At 43.8% G+C, this 20,095-nt stretch overlaps 1 protein-coding gene across 2 annotated transcripts in view; it reads right to left on the bottom strand.

Annotated features, from left to right (window-relative positions):
* Positions 1 to 3,889: 3,889 nt before the first annotated feature.
* The window catches only part of ACER2 (alkaline ceramidase 2), a 47,729-nt gene continuing 31,523 nt past the window's right edge, over positions 3,890 to 20,095 (bottom strand). For both annotated transcript variants that reach the window (XM_045562704.1, XM_045562703.1), the window contains exons 5-6: positions 12,547 to 12,684; positions 3,890 to 8,408 (exon numbers count right to left, since the gene is read on the bottom strand). In XM_045562704.1, coding sequence (XP_045418660.1) covers positions 8,222 to 8,408; positions 12,547 to 12,684 — 325 coding nt within the window. In that variant the 3' untranslated portion in view covers positions 3,890 to 8,221. The remainder of the gene's footprint in view (positions 8,409 to 12,546; positions 12,685 to 20,095) is intronic.

Consider the following 20,095-nt stretch of genomic DNA (forward strand, 5'->3'; position numbering starts at 1 on the left):
AGATAAAAGCAAAGGCAAATGTGCCTATTGGACGTCCAAATACCCAAATAGAGATGGCCAGGAAGTGATTAGACTTGCAGATCTATCACTGAGGAAAGAGAGAGAGCTCGGCTTTGGAGTCAGAAGAGGAAGAAGTCCAGTATGGACATAAACCCCCACCATGGGAAGGTTCAGGAAATGGGGGTGGTTCCTTACCATGGCCACAGACAACACTGGCAGGCAGGGCTGTTCAGTGGCAGGTCATCTTGACTACTGGCTGCCATTTACTGAGCATCTACTATATGCCAAGTGCTACTCTGTACAGTTGTTCCCTGGAATGGGCAGGGGATTGGTTTCAGCACCTCCCTCGGATACCAAAATCCAAGGATGCTCAAGTCTCTGATGTAAAATGGCACAGTGTTTGCATAGAACCTACACACATCCTCCTGTATACTTTAAATCCTCTCTAGATTATTTATAATACCTAATACAATGTAAACGCCATGCAAATAGTTATTATACTGCATTGTTTAGGGAATGACAAGAAAAAAAGCTTGCTACATGTTCAGTACGGGTGCAATATGTTTTTAAATATTTTCTTCTTTTTACTTAGCAGCTGCTTCCACATGGCATGGAATATTTTCAACCCAAGGGGTGGTTGATTTCATGAGTGTGGACCCCATGGGTAGAGGTGGCCAACTCTCTAATTATTTGTACTAATAGGACAGTTTTGAATCTGATAATCCTAATCTGGTTCCCACCTATATGAAAACCTTTACCTCCTTTGCCATTTTGAATAAAATTAAATCCTTTGTGGATTGTGGAAAGAGAACTAAAAATTAAAAGGCTTGGGCTTAAATCCTGGCTCTGCCACTTGACAGCTGTGGTCAAAATACATGTCTGAGCCTCAGTTGTATCATACCCAAAACAGAAATAATAATGGTGCTGCTCTCAGCGTAGCTGTGAGGAGTAAGACAATTTATGTGAAAGATAACTTATGTGATGGGCTTCCAAATAAAGTTCGCATGTAAGAAAATAATAATATTCCGGGGGAGTCTACCAATTCTTTCTTTCACTGGGCTGAGATGACATATTATTCAACGTTGCTTATGGACTATCAGTTAAAGCTTAGAATTCTTAAATCTCAAATCCTCCCTGGTCAAACCTCCCCACCTCTCTCCTGCCAGCCTCCCCAGCACTGTTGACTCTTCTCTAATATAGGGATATCTAAAGTTAGTGGCCTCCTTCTCCCCCTCCACATAGCTCTAAGCTGTCCCTCCCATCACTAGAGCCCTCTGAAGCCAGCGTAACAGGTAATGCCATGCAGGCGTTTGCTAAGTGTTGATTTAAACTGGATTCAGTCGTAAAGAAATTTGGGTTGTAATGGCATTTGACTTATACAAATGGAGCTATTAATCCCTAAAGTTAAATTTAGCTCCTGTGAATTAAAAACATCCTCTAGCCACACGCAGTGGCATGTGCCTGTAGTCCCAGCTACACGGGAGGCTGAGGTGGGAGGACCACTTGAGCCCAGGAGTTTGAGGTTGCATGAGCTGTGATTGGGCCACTGCACTCCAGCCTGAGAGACAGAGTAAGACCGTGTCTCTAAAACAAACAAACAAACAAACAACAAAAAAAAAACTTCCTAAAAAAAACACAACAGTAAAAATAACACAAATAAAAAACAACACTTTAGCAAAGAGTTACAGAACATTTACATTGCATTAGGTATCATAAGTAATTGGGAGACGATTTAAAGTATATGGGAGGATGTGCATAGGTAATATGTAAATGCCACGCTATTTTACATATGGGACTTAAGCACCCCAGATCCTGGCATTTGGGGGATGGTCCTGGAACCAATGAATCCTCTGAGGATACTGAGGAATGACTGTATTTATTTTATCACGTTGGGCAGATTCTAAAAATTTTAAATCAAACACCTAGGTGATGAATGAGTTTCTGAGAGATGAGACGAGAGGAAAAGGAAGGCAGAGAGACGCCTGACAAAAATCCAGGGAAACATACTGCAAGCCCAGACAGGGGCTTGCAGGAGTTCTGAGCCAATTGTAGTGAGTTCTGGGGAAGATCTAACTAGAAAGGGCTTCATTTGCACCACTGACTGCAATACCCAAAATGACCATAAGATGGCAGCATTACTCCAGGAGTCTCTGTCAGCCCCGCCCACCCCAGTAGCTAATGGCTTTCTTTATCCACAGGAATTCCTCTCCAGCGAGTATCATCAAAGCCATTGTATGTTTTCTGTCACCTCATGCTCCTGGCCTTATCTTCAGTCACTTTCCCATCACCAGCCCTGATATAAAAACAAACTCTACTAAGTCTATTGCTATTTGTTAGATTTTTAAAATAGTAGTATGATCACTGCGCTCAATTGCAAAAACAGCTGAATCAAATGTTCTGCTTTAATGAGAAATATAAAATAAATGAACAGAAACCCACGTGAGGTTGATCTTTTCCATTTCGTGAGTTAATATCCGCAGAGAAGACTTCCCAGGTAAATGCGGTGTCGCCAGCCTGGAGATGGCAGAGACAGAAGTGCCCCAAGAGACCAAGACAGCTCCTGGAGCTGGGAGAGGGGCTGCCAGCCCCCTTCAAATGCCGCCCCCAGAGAGTGGAGAACAAAAACCCAAATGCTTTATTTTTAAACTTATTATGGAAAAATCCAACAATACACAAGTAGACAGGATAGTATGACAAACCCCACACCATCTCAGGACTGTCTGAAACTGTACACCAGGAAAGAGGCTGCGAGACAGATGTACGTTCCCAGTTTGTTATAGAAGTTGCCAGCACCTTGGGTCTGCCTCTCTCCAGCCCTTCAAAGTACAGTCCTTGAAGGTCAAGCCTTTTCACATAAAGCCCTTAAAAGAGAAGTGAGGGAGAGGCCGAGTGGCAAGCCCTGGTCTTCGGGGGCAGTCAGGAAAGGGAAGCGGGGCGATGGCACCCCCTCCTGGCCAGACTCAAGAAAAGAGGACACTCACAGGGAGGGGAGGGCCGTCCAGACCGTGGGGGACAGATGCACATACACTCACACCCAGTCCCCCAAAAGCAGAGCCCTCCACTTCCCCAGCCACTGTTCCTGACCACTGCCTCAAAAAGTTTCAATCCTAAGGAATGAGTGTCAATTTCAGCACCAGAAGGGATTTGAATCCTTGCTCAGTCTCCTGTCAGACAGAGGTTCTTTACCTGGGTAGGCTGCTAGAGATGTCTGCACTCCCCCAAAATTACATACAGGATGAGAGGCCCTTATCCAAAATGCTTGGGACCAGAAGCAGTGTTTTAAATTTCAGATTTTTTTTCAGACTTTAGAATATTTGCATTATACCAGCTGAGCATGCCTAATCTGAAATCCAAAATGCTCCGATGCGTATCTCCTTTGAACGTGATGTTGGCGCTCAGAAGGTTTTGGAATTTTGAGTATCTCAGATTTTGGATTTTCAGATTAGGGGTATTCAACCTGTACGTGGACATTTTCCCACTTTCCTAGACAGAAGACCTGTCAAAGGTCTCTGGGGCCACCCCTTGTCCAGCTTACCATGGCCAAAAAAAGTCTAAAGAAATCCACTGTAATGATACTAATAATGCTTACCCAGTCTTTCTTCTCTGATGGTCATATTCTTCTGAATCCTTTAATTTAAAAAATGTCACAGGAAATTTTGTAAAAAATGGATCTTGCTAAAGTAATTTAACTTTGAAATGTCACAAGATCTTCTTTCCAGGAATTGGCTAAAATCCAGCACAAATGAACTGTCTTATATATTTGAGACTTTATATCTACTGACATAATAACAGAACTTTTAATAAAAATAAACTGTGTTTAGGTGTTTTATGCTGGAAATATTTAGATGTATTAACTTCACAGCTCTCAGAAGAAACCAGCAAACTACACTTAAGTATTTTAAACATATTTAATAACAACAGTACCCAAATTAACAAATGAATGAATTTAGGCAAACGTGCTTTGCTCTATAGTCCATTACATACGTTTTCACTGCAGATACTTCAGAAATCATTTTGGAAACAGACATGAACATATACATATTCATTCACAGAAAATGTCATTTACAGTTTTAATATCAAATAGTCATTATAGTCAGTTCACAAAAAGAGCATAAAGTGCAAAAGCTCCACTTCAAAAGGCCTTAAATCACTCCCAAGGCAATGGAGATTGAATTTGACCACAGCCAGTGGGCACACCACCCTTACACAGCACACCCCATATAAGGTAGAAAACAAGGTATATATCTGAAAATACAACATTTGCTCTGGTTACATATTGTGGTTATAAAATAGTCTTAAATATGGTTTATCATATAGGGAAAGATACGATTCAAACAATGAGTCCCTTAAAGTAGGGGCCATTTTTTTTTAAGCCTGTAGAAGAATGATGTCTATAAAATCCATTGAGAATCCCAATCTGGTCCAAGACTTCTCTTTGACCAGAGGGAACAACAGCACCCAGGCAAAGCCTTGGCTATAAAAAGTTTCAAGTTCATTTGGGGGAAAAGGAAAAGGAGCTAGGAGAGGGGCCCTAGCTGGGCAGGCTTCAGCCCTCACCTGTCCCCTAGAGATGGTGCCATGTCAGCCCCGAGGCATACAGAGCCAGGGAGGGCTCAAGTCCCAGTCCTGGAGCCGTCGGCCCGGCACCGGCTCACGGAAGCATGACGACCTGGCTAGAGGTTTTTACACTCCTGAGAAATCCACTAAATGGAAGAGGTGGCAGTATTTTTACAAAGCCTGTGTTTGATGATCATCAAGCTTTGTCCCCCAACAGAATATTTTTGATCTAAAATTAATGTTTTAGGCACTCTTCACTGGACAGGCACAGTGTTCCCCAAAACGTAGCCCGTTGCATCTCATTCCCCCACACCGGAAACGTGCTCACTGAAGGGCTGGCTTTATAATAATAAAATCAAACAGGGGAGAAAAGGTTTCTTTTCCTAATAATCCACAATCAATCAAACACGATAAAACACAAATCACTGACTGAAATGATCACTTGGTAACATTACTGGTTTTTTATATCCTAAATCCAGTTCCCGATGGGTACTGATCTTGGGCAAATTCTAACCAGAACAAAATCGGATAGCCATGCTGAGTAAGCCTCTGCCATCGCCGTCCTGACTCCTACTACCTACTGGGGGAAAGAGGAAGGACATTCTTGATTGCACATCAATTAATGAAATAAGCTATTTATTTTTTATAAATCTGAACACATCAAAATCTGTGAAGTCACATATTTAACAGCTATTTGCTGTGACTCATCAACGCAAGTGCAGAAGCATATCAAAAAGTAGAACTCAGTTCATTATTTCCTAGGGCCCATTGGTGTGAGGCTTGATTCCAAAGGAAGATTCAGTAGTAATTCTCAGAATCCAGTGGTGAGTATTCAAGGATATAGCTACATCTAGTGTATTCCAAACTTGCTCCTCATGAAAAAAATACACAACTGATATTCCATATAAGCTACAGAATAAACTGACGACTCTAAAAGACATCTATTTATAACCATAACAGGAAAAACGATGAGACAGAAATAAAGAAATAAACCAAAATACCAACAGTGGTTTTACTTGGGCAAAAGAAACGTGGGCTACTCTTTTCTTCTTCTTCAACTTTCTAGTTTCCCAATTTCCTTTAAAGAGCATGTAGTGCTTTTATATAAATATGAATGATGCCATAAACCCAATTCAAAATAAGATTGGTTCCAAGTCATTGCAGAAGTAAAAATAAATAAATAAAAAAATAAAAAAAACCTGGTATATTTCTACTCTCTTTACTTTTACATCCCATGCTAGCAAGCTACAGTGATTTCTGTTCAAAAGCAGAGTTATGTGTTGTCCTCCTTAAATGTACCCCATTCCACGTTTCTTTCTCAGCCCTCATCTCTTTTACAACCAATCTCCAGAAGGACATTCTGCTTTTCATATCAAAAGCATTTTTTTTGACAGCTTATCTTAGTCATATGTCTTACAGAAGAGAGGCGGTAATAGCCCAGTGAGTCAGGGCACTTCCTTCCGTCCAGGCCTAGTCAAATACATCCAGCAATAGTAGTTTATCCCTCTTTCCAGGGTTTGCAGGTGGGGGTGTCTCCAAGGCCCCCAGGGAACAAGTCCTCCCTGATAGGAAGAAATGGCCCTTCCTTGATTGTTGGGACAATGCTCCTTTCACTGAGGAACCCTCGAGACAAATTCAACCTCACACAAAAAATCATTTCCTGCATTCTGCTACTTATCTGTGCTTCTACACTAAGACAGCTGGGCTTCAAATACACAAAACCCCCTACTTTGGAGCATTTTTCTACTGCAAAATAGATGAGACCAGATTCCATGACTGATGAGGTCAATCTAAAATGAGAATAGTCTGATTTTTCTCTTTACAAACTTCTAGACTTGAAACCCAAAGGACTTCGCAGCAGTTCTGTTCCATGGGCCACCCAGAGCTCAGACAGGTCCATTAGAGGTCCCACAAATACTTAATTCAAAGGTCATTTTAAAAATACTTTTTAAACTATGGAAAAGCAACATGTACACTGATTCAACACCAAATTTTTCTACCTTGGACATCACCAATGTGTTAATTTGCATTTTCACCACCTGATATATTACTAAGTGCTATAAATTTAACCTTAAATAAATTTGAGTTAATAGAATACAATTTACTTCACACATGAGGGCTCTATAAGGATTTCTTACTACAAGCAAGGTTCTGCTGCTAAATACTTTGATAACGACAGAAGTAGAATAAAGTCATTCATTTTTAAACTCTCAATTCAGTTCCTTATTGGGCTTTTTGCCTTGGATCCTGTGCAAATTCTAACCATGGTAAAGCACTGCTGGAGGTGCCAAAAACTGTTACTTTCCAACTCTTAGATACTGAGGACAATGACATGACTCCTGTCCACACAAGAAGGACATGTCTGTCCTGCCTTTCCCCAAGAATGGAATGTTACAAAGCAGGAGATGCCTGAGTTAAAATGAGTATCCCTGAGGTCGATAAGTCCCATCTTACACCGCGGAGACAGTTCTGGAATCTTCCATTCAGCCCAGTGAAGAGGAGATCAGTTGTAGCCAGTGTCACATGAGGGAAGAAAAATTCAGAAGGCAACAGGTTTGTCCTGCTGCACCAGTGACTCAAACCAGCCAGAGAGCCTGTTGTCATGGCCAGCACTTGGGAAGAGGGAGAGTCGAAGCTCTGAGAAGCCACAGGAAGCACCTTGTGCTGGGAGGGTGCCGGCCACGATGCCCTCAGGAAATATTACAGAACCAAGAGGTGACAGTCTTGAAGAGATTTCCAGACTAGCATAGCATACTGGAGGCTTCCAATGAGAAAAAGGTTTCCAAAAACTTCCTGTTTGCTCCAAATGTGAAAGCAGAACCCCCACCAAAATCGTAAGAAGCCCTCTGGTAAGTCATAGCAGGGTGGCTCTATTCTTCTCTGTGGATTTGGGGCTACTGAGCGGAGGCAGGAGAGGGGAGGCAGAAGTGATGTCAATATTTAAAAATTGTGCTCATCTTCAAGAATGGCTTTAAGTGGAGTGTAGGTTTTGGCATAGAGGGTTTGACTCGTTAGCTTTACCCTCATCTGAAGTGAAGTCTCCATCTCTCAGCAGAGGTAGTAGTAAAAGGATTCACAAATGTATGTAAAACCTGGGTTAGTTGAGAGTCGCAAGTGAAAAACTAGCCTTTTTAGCCACAAGCCTTGTGTTTCGTTTGTTTCGTTTTCTTTAAAGACAATTTCCCCAAATGGAAATCTCCAGCACCTTCCAGCAGAGAGTCAGAGGGTGTCGTCATTGGAGGGTCTGGCTGTCAACAGCAGAGTCCACTCCAAGGGTGCGTGGGCACGGCGGGGGCTGCCGCAGGGCACCTTTCTCCAGGAAGAGAGGCTCTGTGCAGGGCTGGGCTCCCCCAGGGACTGCTCTGCCACGGCCACAAAGGATGCAGCCCAAAAAGCCACTGCACATGGAAGTGAGGCTAAGACAGATACACCTAGTGTCCCTAAGCCCTCTAACTCTCCATCTCTGGGAAAGGGAAAGACGTTTCTCCCCAAGCACAGTGGAGTCCTGGCGGTCCACAGACACACTAGTTAGAGCCCAAGGGAAGAGAATTTTTAAAAGACAGGCCATACCCCAACTCTTCGAACCCCCTTGGCTATCTTTGCTAGCAAATGAAGCCCAGTGCATGAGGGAAAATAAGCAGAGAAGCCAGCCACCACCTTGCCATCATGTGATCTTGACCGGTGATTTCTTGTTGGCACACAGGAGGGACACATAAGGGACGCCGATGAAGGCCCATTTCTCGCTGGGCCAGAACTTGATGACGGGGCCTTGCTCAGGGATCTCTGAGGCAGCATCGAAGTAGGCAAAGCACACACAGCCCAGGTAGGCGGCCAGGCAGATGAGGATGTGCCTGCAAAGGGAAACCAGCGGTGAGAACTGACACAAGCCAAGACTCGCTGCCTCGGGCTCAGCCTGCCCCTCCAGTGGGCCAAGCCCCCTCCCTGACCGTGATACAGCCCAGGGGCCCTTCTAATGAGGAAGGGAGGAAGACAACCAACAACCCCTGCAACAGCAGGACCATAAATCTTGGGCAATTCAGGACCCATCTTAGAATGGGTTATATAATATTATCGCTTGACAATAGGAATAAATGTGCAAATAAATGCTTCCACCAAGACTAAGGCCCAAGGATTTAAAACAGAGGTGCTAGGATGGAAATTACTGAACACAGCTGGTTAGATCCTACCATCTCACTTTAACTGGTTGCAGATATTTTATGCCCTACATCAGGAGTAAGTTTATACTGATTAAACGGCTTTTGTAGTTTAGTAGGCAAATCCTTTTCTGTGTGTTAAGGTTATTAAGTATGAAATCTCCGATTTCCTAAAGTACTAAGTTTGACAGTTGATATCTCTGATATTTCACTTTGATACTGCTTATTTTATTGTTATTTTGAAAGTACATCCTCAGTCTAACACTGTGGCTTGAGATTATCTTTCAAATTTTTTTTTTAAGAGCAATTTTTGTGAAACCATGGATAAGTCAAAATTTCGTGTTATTTTCAAGTGTAAGTTCTGTCGTGGAACCAATGCAGCACAGACAACTTGAAATATCAACAAAGCATTTGGGAAGGATGTGGCTAATGAACACATAGAACGTCCATGGTTTGAGAAGTTTTGTTCTGGTGATTTTAATCTTGAAAATGAGCCATGTGGGTGACCTGAGACCAAGGTGGATAATGATGAGCTGAAAGCTGTAGTGGAAGCGAATCCATCTCAACCTACGCGTGAATTAGCAACGAGGTTTGACGTTCCTATTCCAACAATATTGGACCATTTGAAACAAATCAGCAAGGTAAAGAAGCTGGATAGATGAGTACTGCATGAATTAAACGAGCATCAGAAGGGAAATCATCACGAAGCCTGCCTTTCTTTGCTGTCATGACATAAAGGTGAACCATCTCTACACTGCATTGTTAAGTGTGATGAAAACTGGATTCTTTTTGACAATCACAGGCATTCGGCACAATGGCTGGATAAAGATGAAGTGCTGAACACAGTCCAAAACCAAATATTCATCACAAAAAGCTAACGGTATCTGTTTGGTGGTCCAGTGCTGGTACTATCTACTATGGCTTCATGAAACCTGGTCAATCAATTACAGCGGATGTCTACTGCAACAAGTGGATGAAATGAGGAGGATGCTTGTGATTAAGCAGCCGAGACTGGTCAATAGAGACAGGCCAGTCCTCGGGCAAGACAATGCTCAACCGCATGTCGCACAAACAACACTGCTCAAACTACAGAGGCTGCACTTGGAAACTCTCTGTCATCCACTGTATCCACCAGACCTTGCACCAACCAACTACCACTTCTTCCAGGCTTTGGACCACTTCTTGCAAGGACAAATATTCAATTCTCAACAGCTGTGGAAAATGCCTTTCGTGATTTCATCGCCACTCACTCTCCAGGCTTCTTTTCTGCTGGCATAAACAAGCCATCATTAGGATGGAAAAACTGTGTGGATAGTTTAGGCACATGCTTTGATTAATTATACTGTTTCTTGTTTGAGATATAATAAACTACACTTTTGATTTGAAATCGGACATTTCATATTTAACCACCTAATGCATTGGTAAGCCTTGATGTCAATATAGTAATAGATCTAAATAGTATAGATTTAGTATTGGGTTTAAAAAGAAAGGACCAGTTTGCATCATGTAATCATGTATAGAATGATGCTATTTTTGTCTTTAAAAAGCAGAAAGAGAGAAAAATATATTCATATATATAAAATCTAGAAGGATATACTTCAGATACTTCAGAGTGTTAACAATTATCTTTCTTTGGTAGACAGAATCATGAGAACCACTCCTTCTATACTCTCTAGTTTGTTACAAAATTTATATATGTGATTTTTTTTTTTTTTGAGACAGGGTTTCACTCTGTTGCCCAGGCTAGAGTGCAGTGGCATCATCACAGCTTACTCCAACCTCAAACTCCTAGCTCAAGTGATTCTCCTGTCTCAGCCTCCCAAGTAGCTGGGACTACAAGTGCGTGCCACCATATCCTGCTAATTTTCCAATTTTTTTACAGAGACAGGGTCTTACTATGTTGCTCAGGCTCATTTCAAACTGTTGGCTTCAAGCAATCCTCCCGCCTCAGCCTCCCAAAGTGCTGGGATCACAGGAGTGAGCCACTGCACCCAGCCTATATGTCATTTTATAACTGGGAGAAAAGATGGTTCAATTTTTAAAAACAAAGAAAATACACCAAATTCAGAAACAAATTACGTTTGAGCCAAAATTATTACATAGTCTAAATAATCTTTACTTAAATCACTACTGTGACAAGGAGATTTGAATTGATAAAAATGACCATATTGAATGAGGTCATAGTTCCACAGATGGATACATTTATCAAAACTCAAAAATGTACACTTAAAGTGTGTGCATTTTATTATCTGGAAAATATAACTCAACTAATATAGAAAGTAGATAAATTTACTACTGTGAGTTGAGGTTGAACCCAAGAAATTTCAGGCAATGGATCCTAAGACTGAAAACCCCAACTTATGCTATTTTATTTTGTTTTGTCTTTTGCAAACACTTCTTCTTTTTTTTTTTTTTTGTGAGACATAGTCTCACTCTGCTGCCCAGGCTAGAGTGCCATGGCATCAGCCTAGCTCACAGCAACCTCAAACTCCTGTGCTCAAGCAATCCTCCTGCCTCAGCCTCCCGAGTAGCTGGGATTACAGGCATATGCCACCATGCCCAGTTAATTTTTTTTCTATATATTTTTAGTTGTCCAGCTAATTTCTTTCTATTTTTAGTAGAGATGGGGTCTCGCTCTTGCTCACACTGGTCTCGAACTCCTGAGCTCAAACAATCCTCCCGCCTCGACCTCCCAGAGTGCTAGGATTATAGGTGTGAGCCACCACGCCCGGCCTCTACAAACACTTCTTGAAGTTCCCAAACATTAAATTTAGAATAGGATGGGTCTCATGGTAAACATAAACAAGTTCGTACGCATAAGGGAATGTAAGCAAATCCTTTCAAATTGTGTATCTTTAGGCCATTTCCAGATAGAAGTCCATCTTTTTCTGAATCTGGATCTAACAAAGTTTTTCTAATTCTACGAGAAAAACTAGAATGCTTTTCTAGCACACACTTGTAGTCCCAGCTACTTTGGAGGCTGAGGCAGGAGAATTGCTTGAACCCAGGAGTTTGAGGTTGCTGTGAGCTATGATGATGCCACTGAACTCTAGCCCAGGTGACAAAAAAAAAAAAAAAATCTACGAGAATTCCTCCCTGGATGCTCTCAATCTAGCAGGGACAGGACAGAGCAGATTTCTCCTGCTCCTCCTTATTAGCTTTTGCAGTCAGAAGTCCTGGAGGACAGAAAAGGAAAGATCACCCTGAGTTAGGCGCTGAAGCAGTTCCTAGGAGGACAGCCATTCCGATCTCCTCCTCAGCTTTCTGAGTGTAGGTTCTGCATGCGGTTTTGTAATCTGGTTTTTTTTTTTTAACTTAACAGGGTGTCCTACACATTCCAAAGTATAGATGCTCCAATTCGCTACTATTAAACTCCAAGGTTGTTTTTATATAAACAGGTGGGTGATATTGAACAATTCAGTTTAGTTCTCTGGTTCTCTGTCTCCACCTGAAAAAAGTGAGACTTTGGGGGAGACTGTCCCCAAGTGACCTGTGAGGCCCCTGCTTTCACTCAGGCCCCACCCTCAGATCGAGCTGGAGCTCAAGGGATTCAGTTTTCAAGCACCTCTAGGCTTTAATAATGGAGCTAGAGGTAAGAGATTGCAGACCTGAAGCATGACAATTAGGCCTTTTGTTCTGGCTAAGCCTGCTGGCTGGAGCCACTTCAGCTTTTTACAATGCGTACTCCTGAGCATCTGACAGTCTAGTGAGGACAGAGGCACGCCAGGGCTCCTCGCTGTCCCCTGGGCACACCTGTGCACCATGCAGGGCAGACAGAGCCCAACAGCAAGTGCAGATGCCTGTCTCCCAGCCAGCTCCGTCAGCAGGGCCTTACCACACGCAGTGCAGGTAGGGGAAGTGGAAGGACGACAGCAGCTCACAGAAGGCGCGGTCACTGATCCAGCAGAAGAGGGCCAGGGTCCACCAGAGGCCCGAGAAGAGGCCCAGCTTAAATACACGCACGTTGTCACACCTGCATGGGGATCCAGAGAGCAACCTGTCGTCAGTCCTGGTTTCCGCCCACCCCACTGGCCACCCATCCTGTCTGCTTCGCCAGTTCTTCTCGCGTCCCCAGCCACCAGCACCGGAGTTCCCAACCAACATACGGTCACTCTACAGTCTCGCCATGTAAATTCTACTGTACCACAGACGGCTCACAAAGACACCCTTCCCACCAGGCCTCTCCCTGACTCCAGCTCACATAGCAGCTGCCTTCCAGACAGGTGCACCCTCCTGTCTCATACGGACCTAAATGTAACATGCCATAACCTGTCCTTCTTCTGGTCTCTCTCTTTCCCCCACAGCCCACATCCAGTCCATCAGCTCTACCTTCAAAATATATCCCAAATCTGACCTCTTCCCACCAGCTCCACACCACTGCCATTTCACCCACAGCCTCCTTGCACCCTTGCCCGACAGCCAGTTCTCAGCACTCTGCTCAAAAGCCTCCAGCACCATCCCCTTTAACCAGAGGAAGGTGGAAGCGCTTGCAGCAGCCAGGGCCCCCACATGCATGGGTTCCCCTTTTCTCTTCGCCTCCTCTCTTATGCCTGTGTGCTCCAAGCCACCTCGGGAAAACACCCCAGGCATGTTCCCGCAAGGCCTTAGTACTGGCTGTCCCCTCTGCCTGGAATGCTCTGCCCCCAGGAACCCACACGGATTACTGTCTCCAAGTCTGTGCTCAAATGTCACTCAGTAAGCTCTTTCCTGACCACTATTTTTAACAATTGCAACACCTGTCTCCACCTCCCAAGCGACACCCCCAATCGCCTCCTTTAATTTTCTGGGTATCGATGAGAAGCCCTCTGACATCCTCTGTGTTTACTTGTTTTTGTGTTTACAATCCGTGTTTATCCACTGCCGTGTAAGCTGTTCCCTGCTGACATCCCCAGCACCGGGAACAGCGCTGGACACAGCAGGCTCTCAACATTTGGTGAGTTAAGGAGTAAGTTCTTATACACACAGGGATAATATATGTTTCTGAAACAAATCCTAACAGCGCAAAGGAAATTTCAGTTGCTGTCTTCCTTCCTTGTTACAGAATTGCATATAAAGTGGGTGATTGCCATTTCTTGATGCCCAGAGGCAGTTGGTGGCTGAGGGTCCCTTCCTTCAGGGTCTCTCTCCCTCAGTGGACCACTCCTGGGTCAGTCAAGATCTCATATGGGGGGGCTGGGTGCAGTGGCTCATGCCTGTAAATCCTAGCATTCGGAGAGGCTGAGGCTGGAATACTGCTTAAGGTCAGGAGTTCGAGACCAGCCTCAGCAAGAGTGAGACCCCATCGCTAAAAAACTAGAAAAATTAGCCAGGCATGGTGTTGAGAGCCCATAGTCCCAGCTACTCAGGAGGCTGAAGCAGGAGGATCACTTGAGCCCAGGAGTTTGAGGTTGCAGTGAGCTATGGTGACACCACAGTACTCTAACCGGAGTGACAGAGTGAGACTGTCTCAAAAAAAAAAAATCTTAAAATCTTGTTTGGGGCTAGAGTCCAACACAACATCTGCAACTAAGACGAAGCTTAATTCATTTGTTGAACAAACAAACACATGTGTGTCAAAAGCCTGACTTTCCCAGCTGTCTGACAAAAACTATTACCTTTCCCAGCTGCCTGACAGAAACATCAGCAAAAACATCAATAAAGACAGGATAAGACAGCAGGTTCAGAAAGACCTGCTCAAAAAACAAAGCAAAGTATTCTACTGTAGGAGAGCTAAATGTATCCTTTGGAAATTGTTCAAAAGAATTAATAGAGTCCCATGCCATGGAGAGACTACATTCCTACTTAGGCACTAAAACAGAGATGAACGATTTCCATTTCCCTTGTCTCTTCACCTTCTCCCTTGAATGAGGCAACTTCAGTCCTGTCCCCTCACTCCTGGCCTGCCTGCTCCCCGTCCCCAGGGCTCAGCTTCCACAGTTCCTCAAGCAGGGTCCCCTGACACCCCCACCACCATCTAATGTGGGTCTCTTCCCACCGCATTCTCTCACGGCCCCCTGCCATTTTCCTGCATAACACTCGTCACAAGTTGAAATCATGTATTTATTTGTGTCATTATTTGTACAACACCTAGTATTAAACTAGCCTAGAAGACCAACGAGAGTAGGCACTACACCTGCTTTATTCACCAATGTATACCCAGTGCCTGGTCCCAGAACAGGTGTTAAATAAATGCTTACTGTATGAACGGATAAAATTATGAAGTAAAAGAACAATTTTATTTTTATTTTTTTTTAGAAACAGAGTCTTATTCTGTCACCTAGGCTGGAGTACAGTGGTAGAATCATAGCTGACTGCATCCTTGAACTCCTGGACTCAAACGAGCCTCCTGCCTCAGCCTCCCGAGTAGCTGGGACTACAGGCACGTAACACCACACCAGGTTGATTTTTAAATTTTTGTAGCGGTAGGATCTCACTATGTTGCTCAAGCTGGTCTCAAACTCCTGGCCTCAGGTGATCCTCCTGCCTCAGCCTCCTAAAATGATAGCATTACAGGTGTGAGCTACCACACCTGGCAATGTTTTTTTGTAGAGATGGGGTCTCACTGTTTCCCAGGCTGGTCTTGAACCCCTGACCTCAAGTGATCCTCCTGCCTTGGCCTTTCAAAACACTGGGATTACAGTGTGAACCATGGCACCTGGCCAAGGACAATTTTAATTGGACTCTAGTGATTTGGGCAGAACATTTTTTAAAGATTTTTTTTTTTTAAGAAGTAACCATGTTGACTGGGCACCAAACTCTCAGAGTCCACGCTAAGCACTGTGCGAGCCAAACTAAACAGGTCTCTTGCCTTGAGATTTAAACGGGTAAAATGAAAACTGGTAAGAACAAATACCAAAAAATATATAGATAATTTGTCTGGTACAAGAGGATCCATAAACATCCAATGCAATCAAACCTAGGAAGATTGGCTTAAGGAACATACCAGAACAGACAGCAATATGCTGGAGATGCAATACATGGAGGGTGTCAACAGAGGTGGAGTGTCGGGTGGTTAGTCACCGCCAGGCCCTGGCTGGACAGGGCTGACATGTGTGAGGCAGGAGGGACATTCTGCAGGTTCAGGGTCTTGGCCGCCTGTTACTCTTCCTCACTGTTTCTAAGGGAACAGGTCCTCCTAGAAGCCTCTGACCAGGCTTATTTGCACGTGGGGTTTGTCCAAACCTGGGCCCAATTAGGCTTTCCATCCATTTTTTAGGGCTTTTAACAAAATATTAATGTGAGGTTAAGTGAAAAAAGTAGGACCAAAATTGTATAATCAGCAGGACCCTATTTTAATTATTATTATTATTATTTTTTTGAGACAAGAGTCTCACTCTATTGCCTGGGCTAGAGTGCTGTGGTGTCCGCCTAGCTCACAGCAACCTCAAACTCCTGGGCTCAAGTGATCCTTCTGCCTCAGCCTCCCAAGTAGCTGGGACTACAGTCATGCACCACCATGCCCAGCTTAATTTTTTCTATATATTTTTAGTTGTCTAGCTAATTTCTTTCTATTTTTTTAGTAGAGATGCGGTCTCGCTCTTGCTCAGGCTGGTCTCAAACTCCTGACCTAGAGCGATCCTCTTGCCTCGGCCTCCCAGAATGCTAGGATTACAGACGTGAATCACTGCGCCTGGCAGGACCCTATTTTAAGATAGAAAAATTCGAGCAGCATATCTTTCCTTCAAACCATCAGGCACAAAAAAAAAAAAAAAAATTTTAATTTAAAAATTAAAAAAAGAACAGAATATCTGTCATTTCTTCTCTTCTTAACCACTGACTATATTCTCAAAGTTTTTCTCAACAATAAAATCACTCCCATAATTAGAAAAAAGTACATCTTAAAATATTTTAAATGCAGCCAAGTCACTTGGCAATGTGACTTAACACCATGGATTTCAGTTGCTATCAGGTCATGACCCCAAATCGGAATAAACTTTTGTTTGTTTTCTCATGGCCGGAAAGAAGGTTCAGAAAAGACAATGAACATATGAAAAGGCTAGAAATGAGCTTTAGGAATGAAGGCTAAAGAGAAACAGAAAGCTAAAAACCAGTCCTTCCTCTGTTTCCTGTGAGCAAAGGGAGGCACAGTGGGAAAGAGCGCAGATGTTTAGGCCTAAGAGGTCACCACTGGCGACAACACGGGAGATCCGGAAGGAAGTGCAGAGGGCGACGAGGGCATCCTCCTGTCTGGGCATTTTATCAAAGCAGGGAAACAACCATCTTTTCTTTTCTTTGCCAGGCCCCAGGGTGGGAACTGGGACACAGCAGTGAACAAAGAGACCTCGTCCCTGCCCACGTGGAGTCAACACTGAGCAGAGAGGACAGACACTGGACAAAACAGCAACACGATAATTTTCTAATTGCGATCAGGATGGGTGCTAGAAAGGAGAAGTCCAAGGTGCTAGGAGAACATATAAACGGTCGAGCTAAAAATGAAGCAGAGTTAACCAAGCAGGAGGGTCAGAAAGAGGGACAGCATGAACAGGGCCTGGGGCTGCCAGGAGTGAGGCCCGATGCAGATATGGAAGGTCAGAGTGGCTGAGTCAGAACGCAAGGGGAGCTTCACAGGGCAGAGACCAGCCTGTCAGGACAGAAAGGCTTAACTGCAATGTCAACCAGTAGAAAAATGACTGAGATCAGATGGGATGTTCGAGGAAGGAAGAGGAAGCCAGGTTTCCGGCTTGAGCAACTGGGTAAATGGTGTTCCCATTTACTGCAACTAGAAATATCATGAAGAAAATCAGAGCTAGGAAAGGCAGATCAGGAATCTAGTTTTAAACAAGTTGAATTTGAGATGTCCGTGATACGTGGACTTAGAGAGGCCAGGTGGGCAGTTAGACCCATAATGGTAGTTAGAAGGAAGGACTGGGTTGGAGACATAAATCTGGGAGTCATCCGCATATGTATGTAATTGAAGCCACGGGAGTAAAGGAGATCTTTTTTAGAGAAGTATAGAGTGAGCAAAGCATGGTCTTCATCCATACAGGCTACTACAACAAAATACCATAGACCAGGCAGCTTACAAACCACAGAAATTTATTTCTCACAGTTCTGGCTGCTGGGAAGTCCAAGATCAAGGCACCAGCAGATTCAGTGTTTGATAAGGGCCCATTCCTCATAGGTGACACCTTCTAGCTGTGTCCCATGTGGTGGAAAGGGCAAGGCAGTTCTCTGGGGCCTCTTTCATAAGGACAGTCATCCTATTTATGAGGGTTCTGCCCCCATGACTTAATCACCTCCCTAAAGGCCTCACCTCCTACTATCATCACCCTGGTGACTAGTATTTCAACGTGTGAACTTGGGGAGACACAAACATTCAGAGCATAGCAAGCAGAGAGCTGAGGATGCACCTTAAGGGATCCCTACACACAAAGCTGTGCATTAATGGAAAAGAAGGAGTCTACGTGCAACACTGGAAAGGGGCTGCCACAGGGGTAGCAGAGAGCCAAGAGAATGGGGTATCATAGGAGCCACTGGAAAGAACATTCCGAGGATGGGGAGCAGGGAGCTAATTGTGCAAACAGCAGCAAGAACAACCCGCAAGATACAGGAGGGCTGAAAACTGATCACTGGATCTGCAGCCCACCAAGCGGAGCTTGGGCACTGAAGTGGGAGCAAAGGCCAGACTGCAGTGGGTTGAAGAGTAAATGAAAGGTAAGGGATGGAGACAGCTGGTTAGGAAGTTTGGCTGTGATGTGCGAGGGAGACAAAGGGTGGTGGCTAGAGACAGATGTGCGCTGAGCCCAGGTCGGGTGTTAGAGAAGATGAGAGACACTCAATCATGTTTACGGGCTGACAGGAAGGACCCTTTAGGGGGGGAAGGGATGACACAATGGACAATGTACAGGAGTGAAACAGGCACAGGAGAGTGGAGGGAATAATCAACAGACAGAAAGACCGACCCTCGACGGAAGGAAGGATATTTCCTATGAAGCTGCAAATTGCTAATGTGATGGTAAAGACCAGTCAGTTAGCTGTAGTGTTGGCTAGATTTTCTGGGGCAGAAGATTTTAAACATGGAACAGAAATTATTTCCTTTGTAATTACTTACAAAGATTAGAGTATTGAAGGAAAATGTGTTTCCCTGTTTAAAGATCACAACTGAGAAGCTGAGTTTGTTTAAACAGTTTGTTGATCTGCCCTAACAACTTGTCTCCTCCTTTGCTCTTGTTTAGGTCTTATGAACTTAGAATATTACCCATTTTTTTGAACAAAATTACAGGCTAAAACATAGTATTAGACTCAAGAGTTAAAATGAAATTAGATTGCCGTGAACTCTCAAAAAAACACAGCTAAATCCAGAATATTTTATTCATTTCAGCCCTAATATGAGCCAGCAGCACTGGACCGAATGCTACAAGTGGAATCCATTGCAGATGTCTTCATCAGCAATTTAATTGTGGGTTTGCCAAAGGGCTTCATGATCTGGTAACATCCAGGGTTGGCTAGAGGAGGACGCACACGGGCCAAAGCCCTGGGAGCCAGTCCCTCCAGGTCCCAGACTGCAGAGAAAAGTCAGTTCAACTAACATCTTCACCCAAGGCACATCAGGGAGAATTCCTTGATAATAAAGGTAAGATCCGTAAAAGAGGAGATAAAATAGAAAGAACTATATACTTCTCTTTAGGTTGATTCTACTATTCTCATTGAAATGTAGTGGCAAGAAGAAGGAAAGGCAACAAGTGTTTGTTGAGTATCTATCATGTGACAGATGCTAGACTAAATATATCTTTTTAGGCCAGGCTCACATCTGTAATCCCAGTACTTTGGGAGACCACGGTGGTAAGGTCACCTGGGGCCAGGAGTTCAAGACCAGCCTAAGCAACATAGCGAGATCCTGTCTTTACAAAAAACAAACAAAAAAAATTAGCTAGGCATGGTCGTGTTTGCCTGTAGTCCCTGCTACATGGGAGGCTGAGGCAGGAGGATCACTTAAGCCCAGGAGCTTGAGGCTGCAGTGAGCTATGATCATATCACTGCACTTCAGCTGGGTGACAGAACAAGACCCTATCTCTAAAAAAAAAAAAGATAAAAGATAAATATATCTTGTTGAATTTTTCACTGCAGGACTGTGAAATCTAAGCATTATCATCTTCCATTTACGAATATGGACAATAAGACTCAAGTAAATGAAATAAATGCCCAGAGTTTCCAAGCTAGTAAGAGGCAGAACCGAGACTCAAACTCAGGCCTCTCTAGACCCAACGCCCATGCTCCTTCTGTACTCTCCACTGATAGAAGGCTTCTCAAAGAATCCTATGGCTCTGTGATGGGAAAAGTTAGTGGTACCCAGCAAACAACTGGGGAAGACACACAAAGACTTCTGAATTTTCACAGGTAATGGGCACCATGGAAAATTCACGGATCAACAAAGTATAATTTCTGCCTTTGAAGAACACAACACC

This window comes from Lemur catta, chromosome 10 (genome assembly GCF_020740605.2).
Source record: "Lemur catta isolate mLemCat1 chromosome 10, mLemCat1.pri, whole genome shotgun sequence".
NCBI classification, from domain to species: Eukaryota; Metazoa; Chordata; class Mammalia; order Primates; family Lemuridae; genus Lemur; species Lemur catta.